This window comes from Homarus americanus, unplaced genomic scaffold, assembly GCF_018991925.1.
Source record: "Homarus americanus isolate GMGI-L3 unplaced genomic scaffold, GMGI_Hamer_2.0 scaffold1024, whole genome shotgun sequence".
Classification (NCBI taxonomy): Eukaryota; Metazoa; Arthropoda; class Malacostraca; order Decapoda; family Nephropidae; genus Homarus; species Homarus americanus.
The window spans coordinates 4,091,201-4,104,150 of record NW_024715228.1 but is presented as its reverse complement, the minus strand read 5'-3'; the positions used below and the strand labels follow the sequence as shown (position 1 = coordinate 4,104,150).

The window sequence follows — 12,950 nt, the reverse complement described above, 5'->3', positions numbered from 1 at the left end:
GTATAGATGTGTTCTAAATGAGACTCTTTAGTGGTTATTCATGTACGCCATATCCTGTCTACACCATTAACCAATGTTCTTAACAACTGCCTCTGGAGTAATGGAAGAAGTTTGGTGGCATAAAGTTCATAACCTATTCACTGCTCAAGCGATCTATAAATACGCCTCATCTATCGGTCAGTTATTGGTAGTGCATTTCTCAGTTCACCAGTACTAACCCTTTTCTCTCAAGTGTAACATTCCCCCAGTCAGAAGCACAACACGTCAGGCCACACACTGGAAAACTGAATCTCAACACGGAACAAGATATTGAGTGTCATTATATATTGTGATTTGGTGTAACTTTTCAAAACATATTCTGAGAGTCTGTTTCTGTACCTTCTTCAAGTCTTGTATTATTGTATATGATGTACGTTTGAAGCCTAACACACACTTAGTACAACCCATGGCATCTTTATTACACATGACTTAAAGTGAGAACAACCAGACCATAAATTTGCATCTGTTCGTAGCAAAAAATTAAGAGACAAACTGAACTAAATTAAAGACTACTTTTGGTATTACTCTTCGAAAGGAGTGTCAACATCCCTATTGTAATATTAATTCACAAATAAAGTTTTCTGTGTATAAATGATCTACACAGAGTACGGTTAAAACTCGCCACCTCTGGGATAAACCTTCTAATTATTTTTTTACCTCGACAAATTTATCCTTTGTCTTTCGAGGTTTGAGTGTAAGCTGCTGCCGAGAACCATTTTAGGCTCTGCAAAAGTTAAGAGAAAAATAGTGTTACTTATCATTTCACCAAACTGTTTAATAGTCAACACTTTTTCCTCCTTCTGCCTCCTTCTCATTCCCCCCTTCCTGATCGTAAGTTAAGCCTTACTGCCTCCTCGTCCGCCATCATTCCTTACTCTCCCTCCTCCTCCCGACTATTACCGTTTCCTCCCGTCTGAGTGTAACGTCAACACACACAACACAGTGCCCATCAGTTACCACCCTCTTCCACCACCGCTTCCACCCTTCTTCACCAACACCTCCACCCTCCTCCACCATCACCTCCTCATCCTCCTCCACCATCACCTCCTCATCCTCCTCCACCACCACCTCCAACACCATCGCCTCACACGTGTCCACATTTTTTCCGTGACAACATACTGTATGTGACGTTCTAGTACCTGAAAACTAAAGAGAAACACTATTGATAAATTCTATTATTAGCCAGAGCGTTCACAAAGTCCCTTGATGTGCGTGTTTACAAACTGCAGAGTACTTTCACGAACGTACGCTTAACATTTTTCTATATACAGCTGTGTTACTAATCATATTAACATGAAGAGCAGAATCAGGCGCAGAAAATAACTGAGAACATAACATTTGAGTGGATGTAGAACTTCTTTAATGGAGTCTGTCAAAACATAAAGGGACTTAATAATACACCATGTGAAATACAAAATTAACCAGCACTGTTTTTACATTATTTACCCAAAGGTCACACACACACACACACACACACACACACCAGAGGCGGTTCAATAGGTCTACTTCCCCCTGTGGTATGACAAGAAATTGGCACCAGATTTATGAGGACAATAATTATAATGGTCTTATATTGCGCCTTCTCCTCCCCCGTGGCTATGTAACGTGACCTAACCTGACCTAACCTCACCTAACCTAACCTCACCGCCATTAGAAAATTTTACATCCACTGCTGTACTGAAGGGCTGTACTTCTTGTTTCTGAATAAATTATTTTAATTATTGTACGAAGTGAGTTTACAGTCTAGTTAGTGTGCCTTGTACAGTATTGAAGAACAGTCGGATAATTCTGAAAATAAGTCATAAGGTTCTACAGCAGATTGGGACTCTGAAAAAGTGTGTCGAAGAAATGAAAATTAACGGACCTACTGTTAGGGGAGAGGAGGAACACCAGGAACGGCTCCAGCGCAGGAACAATGTAATAGTTTTTGGAGTCCCAGAGAGCCAGGCAGAGGGAACTGTGAGTAAGGAAACACACGACAAGGTGCTGTTTCAAAATATTTGCACAGAGGTTCTGAAGATTCCAGCAACCCCTCAGGATGTGAGGAGACTGGGACAAAAGCAGGGGGTTAAGCCTCGCCCCCTCAGGATCACACTAGGGAGTGAGGAGGAAAAATGGCAAGTTATCCGGCAGGCAAAAAACTTAGCAAGGAGCGAGGCATTTCGAGATGTATTTATTCACCCAGACCGCACGGTAATGCAGAGGGAACAGCACAAGAAGCTCCTGCTGGACTTGAAGCAGAAGAGGGAGGAGTCGAGAAGGAACGGGGACAGGTGCACATGGGTTATACTCAGGGGGAGGGTAGTGGAAACAAGTGTGCCGACACAGGGCCAGGGGGCAGCAGTGCACCCTCCACCCACTCAACCCCCCACCCGGGAGGCGGCACCGGCTCAGCCTACCGGACAGGAGGGAACGAGCGCCGTGTAAACAATGAAATTTTTAACCACACCCTGCAAAATACAGTGTACTTAGCAAATGCTGCAGCTTCTGAGAATGTGGGTGGAGCGGGTTTATTACTAAGAGCAGAGACGTTACCGAGAACAAATTCTGGCTTGAATGTCATGTACACTAATACCGACACGTTCCTTGATAAGAGGGAGGAGTTTGAAACACTACTAAGAGTACACCAACCAGATATTGTAGGAGTTGTAGAACTGTTGTACAAGAACAGGAGAATCGACCCAGAGGAATGTGAGTTCAGTATTGCTGGATATGACTCATTTACGAACCTAACTCAAGAATCCTGCAGGAGGGGTGTGGTTATCTACGCTAGGCAAGACCTTAGAGCCAGCCAGGCGAGGGTACAGGGAGAGGATGTCTTTGAAGAGTCCAAGTGGTGTAAAATTAAATTAAAGGGAGGGGACTTACTTATCGTCGGGTGTATCTACAGATCCCCGAACTGTGGCCCACTAAATCAAAGGAACTTAAGAACCTTAATAAACAATGCGGCGATGCTCAACCCCAGCCACCTCCTTATCATGGGGGACTTTAACTATGGCGACATCGACTGGAGAAACGAGTCAACCCCGAATGACTTGAATAATCCTGCTACTCTTTTTGTAGAAACTCTGAGAGATAATTTTCTGTTCCAACATGTGAGAGACCCGACACATTACAGAGGGGAACAAACACCCAAGCCACTTGACCTCATCATAACAAACGAGGAGGGTATGGTGGCCAAACTGGAACACCTTGCCCCAGTTGGCACCAGTCACCATACAGTGTTGTCATTCAGATTTAACTGTTACCTAGTTCAAGATAAGGCCAGGCCAAGGTGCAAATATTACAAGGGAAATTACAATGGGATGAGGGAAGAGATGAGGGGTATCAACTGGCCTGACTTATTAAGGTACAAGAACGCAGACACTACGCTGAATATCATAACTAGTAAAATGACCCATTTGATCGATAAATATATACCCAAGACCAAACCCAGTGCTTCTAGGAATACGAGGGGATCCCTACACATGAACCATGCGGCGGTCGACAAAATTAAGAAGAAAACCCAGAAATTCAAGACGTGGGTTGGGTCAAACGATGAGCAAGACAGGAGGATGTATGCAAGAGCCAGAAACCAAGCAAAGATAGAGTGTAGGAGGGCTGAAAAGGAGTTCCAAAGGCTGGTTGCACGCGAGGTCAAGTCAAACCCAAAGGCGTTTTACCGCTATGCAAAGTCGAAATTGAAAACGCGAGTAGGAGTATCAGACCTGAGGCTTGAAGATGGTAGTTACGCAGATTCTGACCAGGATAAAGCTGAGGCATTGAACAGCTTCTTTTCCTCAGTGTTCACAAGAGAGGATGCAACTAACCTTCCTGCGTTTGAGGACAGACGGTTCGACACAGCACTGACCCACATTGTGTTCACAGAAGAGGGTATTAGAAATAAACTGTCCAGGCTAAAGGTCCATAAGAGTCCTGGACCTGACATGGTGCATCCTAGAGTGCTAAGGGAGCTGTGCAACGAGCTTGCAGAGCCCCTGAAGATTCTGTTTTGTAAATGCCTGGATGAACAAATGGTCCCCAGTGAATGGAAAGTGGCTTATGTGAGTCCTATCTTCAAGAAGGGCGATAGGCACTCCACGAACAACTATAGACCGGTGAGCCTGACCAGCATAATATGTAAAGTACTTGAGAGTATTATCAGAGATGCAGCGATGGAACATCTACTACGAAACAACCTTGTAAAAGATTGCCAACACGGTTTTATGCCGGGGCGCTCTTGCTTGACACAATTGCTCAAGGTATTGGATATTTGGACCCATATTCTAGAACGGGGTGGTAATATCGACAATATTTACCTAGATTTTGCCAAGGCTTTCGACAGTGTACCCCACGAAAGGCTGAAAATCAAACTGGAAGGGTACGGAATTCGGGGAAATGTCCTAGCGTGGATAGAAGACTTTCTACATGACCGCAAGCAATGTGTGGTGATTAATGGCACGAAATCGTCATCTGTACCTGTAACAAGTGGGGTACCGCAGGGTAGTGTATTGGGCCCGCTGTTGTTTGTTTGTTTCATAAATGATATGCCTGACGTTGTACACTCCTCCATACAAATGTTTGCCGATGACGCCAAGTTATTTCGGGAAATTAAGAACCAAGCGGACTGTGAAGAGCTGCAGAAGGACCTCTGTGGGCTCCAGGAATGGTCGAAGGAATGGCTGCTGAGATTCAATGTCACGAAGTGTAAGAGGATGCACCTGGGGCGTACCAACGGTAAGGAGGCGTACCATATGTCCCAACGGGATGAAGAAAATGTACTAGTTGAGACTGTGTGTGAGAAGGACCTAGGTGTGTATGTTGACAATGAGCTGAAGTTCTCGGGCCATTGTGAGAAGAAGGTAAATCAGGCAAATAAATTATTGGGTCTTATAAGAAGGTCGTTCAGATATCTAGACGGTCCGTCCCTCGTGACGATCTTCAGGAGTGAAGTGCTTCCCCATCTGGAGTACTGTCACCCCATCTGGTCCCCGAGATATGCTAGGGACTGTCAGTTGGTTGAAAATGTTCAAAGGAGGGCCACCAAGCTGGTGCCTGCACTTCGGCATCTCAGCTACCCTGCGAGATTGGAGCGCCTGAACTTGCCTAGCTTATACTACAGACGGGCAAGGGGGGACCTAGTTGAGGTTTATAAGCATCTCAGGGGGCACTACTCAGTTGAGTGTCCTTACTTGGAGCTGGCGGACGCTCGCCCCACAAGGGGTCATAGCTCAAGATTGAAGAAGCCGCAAGTCCGGAAAACCGTGAGGGCAAACTTTTTCGGAGTGAGGGTTGTAAACTCTTGGAACAATCTACCAGAAAGTGTTGTGACGGCACCGAGTGTGAGCTCTTTCAAGAGAAGACTTGACCAACACTGGAGCGGGTTCAGGTACATTCAGGAGCCGGTGCATGCCCAGTATTTGCCAACAGTGCGTGACAGAGACGTGACCGATCGCCCGGGCGGCTAGCGAGCCGACCTTTTGGTGAAGAATATAAAGGAAAAGAGTCGTGACCGATCGCCCAAGCGGCTAACAAGCCGATCAGTGGCGAAGAGGATAAAAGTAAAAAGAAAAAGTAAAAGTGTAGATTCCCAACAGAATTCCTAGAAGTAATTATTAAACTTCCAACTACTTATTATACGCCACACTAGTCAGTTACTGTAGTTAATTAGTTACCTTAAGTTACTGTACAATGTGATTTCAGTTATCACGCGTTGTTATTAAAGCGATAATTTAAACCAACCAACAGGAAGTCAGCTGTGCATGGCAGCCAGCCATGTATCACTGCGACTGCGCAGGCAGGCTGCCTGAGGTGGCTTTACAATCTCTCAATTTTATGTAATTAATATAAGCGGCTGTAGTATCTGAATGAATCGTTGTCATGAATATAACAACGAAGGCCTCATCTAACCAGACAACTTATGAGAATCACTTGTGTATTTATATCGAAACTGAAGCGCTGAGTTGGCAACACTCAATGGATCAGATGGTGGGTCCCGGTGCCTGCCTGCCTGGTCGGTGGTAGTGAGTGTTCATTGCCTGGCTTCGACCGACCGCCAGTCCAAGATATAACAGCGTGAGGTAAGGTTGGGACTCACCATCGCTCACTGAAGCTCCGTTGCACAAGGCGAATCTCTTGTAACTACAGTGATAAATTCGTTTTTTTTATATGATACGTAACTACTATTTACATACGAATCATGCAACGATAAACGAATCGATTGTCACTGAATTGATCGTGAACGTTATAGATCGTTCTTACAGCGAGCGTAAAGTGCGTTTATCGTGAATTAGGAGCTCCTCTTTTTGAAACCCTATTAGCTAATGATGTTTGTGGTGATGAAGAGGCTGGGAGGTGTTAGTGACCACTACTGACAGGGAAAAAGTTGTTTGTTCTCGCTTCATTATTATTTTGCTCCGTTACTGCTGACGCGGCCTAAGATGTCATGTGATCGCTCTCTGATCAGTCCCAAGCAGTGAGCTTAATTAATATCTAACTGTTCAAGTGATAACAAAGATAAAATCACATTATTAATTATTTATAAACCTCAGGAAATCACTGTAGACTAATAACACTAAAATTATGAGGATTTATTTTTTTCTGTGAGGGGTAAATAGTTCCACGGTTATTGCATCTAAATACCATAACGTTGTGATTTAGTTAGTTATTGCATGGAAAATATTATGTGATGACATATTCTGTTGCTCACATTTTTATGTATTTGTGACGCGTGAAAATACAACAACGTCATAATGATTTTTAGTTTGTTTAGTTATGTATTAGTCAATCATTATTGTTACCAGCAGTGAATTACTACCACACTGTCTTAAAACAACACTAATTCCTGACGTCATCTTCCATCGGTCATTTATAAGGCTGTTTTTTTTTATTATTTAGTTTTTCCTTTATATTTCTTAGTTTTGTTGACGGTCTGTAGTTGTTGTAAGTTGTTGATATTTTGTAGTTGTTAGTTGTTGACATTTTGTAGTTGTTGTTCTACTTCTATTTCCTCTTCATCTTCTCTTCTCAAGTTCTTTACTATTATTATTATTATTATTATTATTATTATTATTCAATTTCCTTCTCTCATTTATGTTTTTTTTACATTTTGTCATTATATTCTTCTTTTGTTTATCTCATTACTCATTTGTTTTCTTTTATTTCTATATTTTTTTTTCTTATTTATCTTTTTTTTTCTTTTTTAGAATTATTTTTCCAGCTCCAGACCTTATTTTAATTTTTCAATATTTTATTTCCGTTCTTATTATTATCATCATGTCATAATCATCATCATAGTACTATTATTATTATTATAATTAGGTATTACAGTTAATTTGTGTTATTATTATTATTATTATTATTATTATTATTATCATAGTACTATTATTATTATTATAATTAGGTATTACAGTACAGTTAATTTGTGTTATTATTATTTTTATTATTATTATTATTATTATTATTGTTATTGTTATTATATTTTTTATCTACGTCTACTCTCTTGTTCACTTCCTCTTCTCCCCTTCTTCGGCTACTTTCTGATTTCTTCTTTTCTTTTCTCTCCTTTTCCTCTTCTCCTGTTCTATTCTCCTTCTCTTCTTCTAATCTCCTCCCTCTTCCTATCTTCTACTCTTCCCCTCCTTATCTTCTTCTCCTCTTACTTCACTCTCCTCCTCTCCCTTCACTTTCTTCCATATTGATCTTAGTGGTGGAGGTGTTATCAGAAAGGAAACAACAACCTGAAAGTTACATCCTGGTCTGGTTGAGTCGTCTCGTCTTCCCTGCTCAGTGCCTGCTCTCTTGTGACTCAAGGGGAACAAGATTATCGGCTGACAACAATCACATATACTGAGGCAACAATCACAGTTAATGAGGCAACACTCACTAAATGCCTCAAAGATCTGCGGCTTAACTAACTCAGCTTGGGTAGTTAGTTTTCTATTAGGAGAAATTAATGTGTGGAGAAGGTATATCTATGAGGGAAGGTTAGAGGCCAAGAAAATTGTAGTAGTAATAGTAGTAGTACAAGTAGTCGTAGTAGTAGTAGTAGTAGGATATTTAATTTTAAGATAATAAAATGGTGGCGAAGGTGTGGCTATTGGGGGAGGCTGGAGGCCACGTTATAAAAAAAAAGTAGTCGTCGTATAGAAGCATTAATAGTAGTAGTAATAGTAGTAGTATAGTAGCGTTAGTAGTAATAATAATATAGTAACGTTAGTTCGGTTGGTATTTCTGACTGAGTTGCATCTGCAGTTATTATCAGGTGCAATTTACAATTAGAAATACCAACTGAACCGAGACTGCAGTACATTACGTCCATTTGTAAACACCGTACCCAGGTGTGTGTGTGTGTGTGTGTCCAGGTGTTACAGGTAGAGATCTCTCCAGGTGTTACAGGTAGAGATCTCTCCAGGTGTTACAGGTAGAGATCTCTCCAGGTGTTACGAATTAATTAGAGATGAGAACCTCCTGTGTACAATAAACGGTTAAGGTTTGGTTACATTAGGTTAAATTCTCAAGTCTCCATTTTAATATTTCACATTGTTAAACTCGTGTAAATAACTAAGTAAACAGTTTAATAATCAGTACAGTAATAGCAAGGTGAAGCAAGCCAAGTTTACCAGTTGCGTCCCATCACCTAACACACCATAGCTGATGACTTAAAAGGTGACCACAGTGCAGTGAGAGACAGAAAAAGACAGACAGACAGACAGACAAACAGAGACAAAATTCAAGCGTGTAACTGGAGTTTAGTTCATAATGTACAAGAGAAATAGACTAAATTATTGTATGAAGTTTTATGTCTTGCCGTTTATATCCCAGTCCACGAGATGATCACCTGTTAATTTATTTTGTTCTTTTCTTGTTTGTGATCTTCCCAGGTGAGGTCAGGGAGAGCCGCCAAGCATGGACAAGACAGGGGGAGCGACTGACGGAGCGACTGACAGTGAGGACGAGGGTTTGGAAGATGTACTAAGGTATGCTCTCTCTCTCTCTCTCTCTCTCTCTCTCTCTCTCTCTCGTAATATTATATCCAAAGCAGCATCAATAATTTTGTAGTGAGAGTTTGTTGATGATTGATGCGTCTTCTTAATTACAAGTAAAAAAAAAATTAAGACAAATATCATTTAAAAATTTCTTAAGAATCCAAACAATTAATATTAGAGAAGAAACTAGATCCAACGTGGGTGTGTTTGTGTTTGCGTTTTTATCAGTCTTACCTTCCTTATCGGTATCGTGTCTCAACGGGGTTAATAACTTAGACTACTTATGGCTCTTCAGTTCCTCTGAGCAGTCGTCAATTTATTGTCATATGAAATAGCCTATATAAATAGATATAAAGACTAATATATAAGTTGAGAAACCAATAAGAATTAATCTTTTTTTTTTTTTTTTTTTTTTACAGGAGATGTATCCGGTCTATCCCGTTAAGTTCCAGCCAACAGCAGGAAGATGAAGTTTTGGACAATCCCATCATTTCGGGGTTCAGCAGAGGACAAGAATATGAGGAGTTTATACCAGTTGAGTATCAAGGGGAAGATTATGGCACGTCGAACCAAGGAGAGTTAGGTAGCGGAAGTAGCCAGGACGATGGGCCTTCATTATCGCTTTCCTCCTCGTCCTCCTCTGCTGCAGACGCTGACGAAGACGATAACCAGCACGACAAGAAGGATGAAGAGGAAACATCCGGTGGCAACAATCAATAGCATGGCGAATATTGAAGGTGTGGTGAAGGCAGGACACACACACACACACACGACTGAACAGTAGATATGCTAATCTTCCTCTCTGATAAAGTGTAAAATAAGATTAATTGCTGACGATGTGATAGCTTACATCTTCTCACCTTACAAGTCAAACCGATGACTTTCTTAAGTGCCTAAATAAAAAGCTTACATTTACCTCCCAATTTCTACCACTCTTATGTCTTCCAATAATTTAGATGATAAAAAGATTTTTAATTTCAGCAAAGTAATGTAATCACAACGAGTGCCTTAAATTTATGAATTATCAAATAAATGATTCCTGTTGTTGACGATCCCGGAGAGATATTTTAACGCTATGGGATAATAATCGTTCCATTCAACCCTACAACACTGAAAGACAATACTAAGACTTGGCCACACACGGTAACAATGTGGCCGGCAGTGCGCTTGACCGCCTTCCCTCTCTTCGCTGTAGAATTGAGTACTGCAGCAGATAACATCTTGAGCCTGCAGGAGCCTCTGTACCTTGAGGGCAGGAGGCTCGCGGCCGCTCTGTGTAGTCGGTAAATGGAGTAACTTTATATGGTTTATGTTATAGCTCCATGAATATTGGTTCCCATATTATAAAGGTAAATATCACTTGTTTTCATTTAAAATAGTAGTGTGTGTATGAAATTGACCAATTCGTGAACTGGGCTCCTAACCATTCCTAGGTTAGGTCGAGAGAGGTTAGGTTAAGACCCCATTTCACGAACTGGGTAGAAGATGATCATTCGATTAAACCCTAAAACGCAGTTGACGTGTTTACCAAATACGGAGAACACTTTGTTTTTATTAATATAACTTAATGTATGGTAAATTTGGTCTGTTTCATATAAGACATAATTTATTATCATGACATAAACAAATAGGTTAAATAAGGTTACGTTTGGTTAGGTTAGGTAATTATGTATGTCATAGATTTTTAGATTGCCCCCAAGGGGGCTAGTTAACCCGTTGCATCCTGTGCAAGGGGAAGCGCGGAAGCGTTTACAGCGCCCATTTGGGAAGCACGCGTAGTTCATGCTTGGCTTTATGACCCATGCATTAAGGGCGTAAAAGCCTGAAAGGTCATGGGTTTTGTCAGCAAGTTACATAAAGTGACAGAATGATGAGTCAGTCTACGTTTTCGCCTCCCAGGCCCCGCTGCGGGTCAGTGACCTGTGCCGGGGTGGGCTAATCCCCGTAAAATAAAAAAAATAAGGTTCTAAGACAATTTGACCCCCAGACTACTGCCTCTAGCATCCACATCATCATCAATCAACGAAACTGATTAAAATAGGAAATATAACACCTGTTTTGTATGCTTATAGAAAATTAAACCATTTGAGACTGTTTATATCAAGTAAAATAGGACAAGTTTGAGACGAATTTTGTTCATTGTATAAAACTTAGTGAACCAGAAAACAATTACAATGGAACTGAAATTAAAGGACGAGGAGGTAGAATAGGAGAGACGACTAAATTGGCTGAACAGGTAAGGTCACAGCATTAATTGTTGTCTGTCCTTCGCTTCTGTCCAGTCAACCTTTTACTTCTATTTAAATTTATTTCTCCATTTTTTTAGCCTTAAGAGTCTAGCCGGTAATGGTATTGCATCATAAACAAGACATTGTTCGTTCTTGGTTCATTCCTCAACTTTCTGGCTTCTCATGTCTCCTGTACTACCTGAAGATGTGAATAATCAAGAAAACACATTCAAACTTTCGTGTTTCTCTTTCCTTGTGGTGATCTCTGTATGAATAACGTGTCCTCTTCAAAAAAACAAGAATATGTCAGTAAAAAACAGCATTTAATAATCTCAAAAGCCTATTAAAAAATACACATTAAATTCAGTAAGAGAAAAAAAGTATATGGTTAGCATTGTTGTATGGGTCAGAAGCGTGGACACCTAACCCTGAGGCGGGTGGTGTAGCTAATTACACAGTATCCTGAAGGTGATCACATGGTACACAACAGCTGGGACTATAGCTTCAGGGCGGGACGGGAGGACGTCCTTGACAGAAGGGAACTAACTACACGCTTCCATCACAGCCATTTGTACGATGGTGATGAAAGAGTTGATATCCCTCGGTGTTAGAACACATTCCCACGCCTAGCCATACTGTTGACTGTAAATGAATCAAGTGCCGAGCTAAAAAAATTTGCTGGCGAAGGAGCTGACACCGTGAAGAGTAATAGAGATGGGAGACTGGACCACATGTGGTCCTCTCGAAGGTCTTGGTGGGTTCTGCAACTACGAACATGAAATGTATTAAGTTATTTTAGTTAATCAATAACACTACCACTTGGATTCCAATAAAATTAATTTATAATATTGGAATTAGTTCATTTTACCGCCACACCACCCCGTCAAGTACTGTACTGCGGTGTCCCTCAGGACTCATTTAGTTTAAAACTCGGGTTGAAACACGACGATCCTCTTCAAGGGAAGATGTTGTCTAATAATACGGGCGATTGTCTCGTGTCCACAGGACGAGGTGCAGGACTCTGTGTGGTGTACCGTTCCCTTCAGGAGGGAGAGGGTGGGGACGGTGTCTTAACTAACCCATGACCTAGGGGATATTACTCAAAATGTGGTTTTGGGACGTGAGGCGATGAACAGTAGAACACTGTCTCAATGGCCTCCCCCTATAGACTGGCTAACATACCACTAATGGAAAAAATATGTCGTAATCATGGCTCGCCGGATGGCTTATCTCTAGTAAAAGAAGCTTTGGATTTGGTTGCGTGGGTAAGTCTAACGCAACCCATGACAACGTGGTAGTATGGGCTGGTTGTGGTGTCGAACAGAAAGAAATTCGCGGACGACAGAGTCTCAGGCGGTAACAGGATAATTGAGAGGTACACTGAGCGCCTCTTGATGTGTGGGGGAGGGAAAGAAAAATGTTGCACGCGCTCCACTGTACTCGTGGAATTCCTTGTAGTGTCGCATTTTAACAATACAAACGCGGGAAGTCCAAGGATTCGACACGACAGAGGATGTGGAGACGATAGCAGGAAGATTTATCGCTTGCAGTGACGTTTGTAATAATAATAATAATAATAATAATAATAATAATAATAATAATAATAAACGGTTTAATGAAAAAGTTTGCAGCCCGAAGGCTGAAAATATACATTGGACATAAATGACTTATTACATACATTGGTGGTTTAACAAAAGCCTTCATTAGAGAAAGGTGA

At 41.3% G+C, this 12,950-nt stretch overlaps 1 protein-coding gene across 3 annotated transcripts; it reads left to right on the top strand.

The window, feature by feature from the left end:
* Positions 1-6,006: 6,006 nt before the first annotated feature.
* Positions 6,007-11,467, top strand: LOC121856256. Of its 3 annotated transcripts, none has more exons than XM_042351658.1 (3): positions 6,007-6,098; positions 8,901-8,996; positions 9,425-11,467. In XM_042351658.1, exons 2-3 carry the CDS (start codon positions 8,926-8,928, stop codon positions 9,723-9,725), a joined length of 372 nt encoding a protein of 123 aa, XP_042207592.1. In that variant the 5' UTR covers positions 6,007-6,098; positions 8,901-8,925; the 3' UTR covers positions 9,726-11,467. The 3 variants fall into 3 exon arrangements, with proteins under 3 accessions (XP_042207592.1, XP_042207584.1, XP_042207602.1); XM_042351650.1 differs by having other exon boundaries at positions 6,017-6,155; XM_042351668.1 differs by having other exon boundaries at positions 6,044-6,103.
* Positions 11,468-12,950: the final 1,483 nt, after the last annotated feature.

Coding starts and splice junctions, on each gene's coding strand:
- LOC121856256 (XM_042351658.1), top strand. CDS start 8,926: ATGGACAAGACAGGGGGAGCGACTGACGGAGCGACTGACAGTGAGGAC. Junction 8,997..9,424: donor GGTTTGGAAGATGTACTAAG/GTATGCTCTCTC, acceptor TTTTTTTTACAG/GAGATGTATCCGGTCTATCC.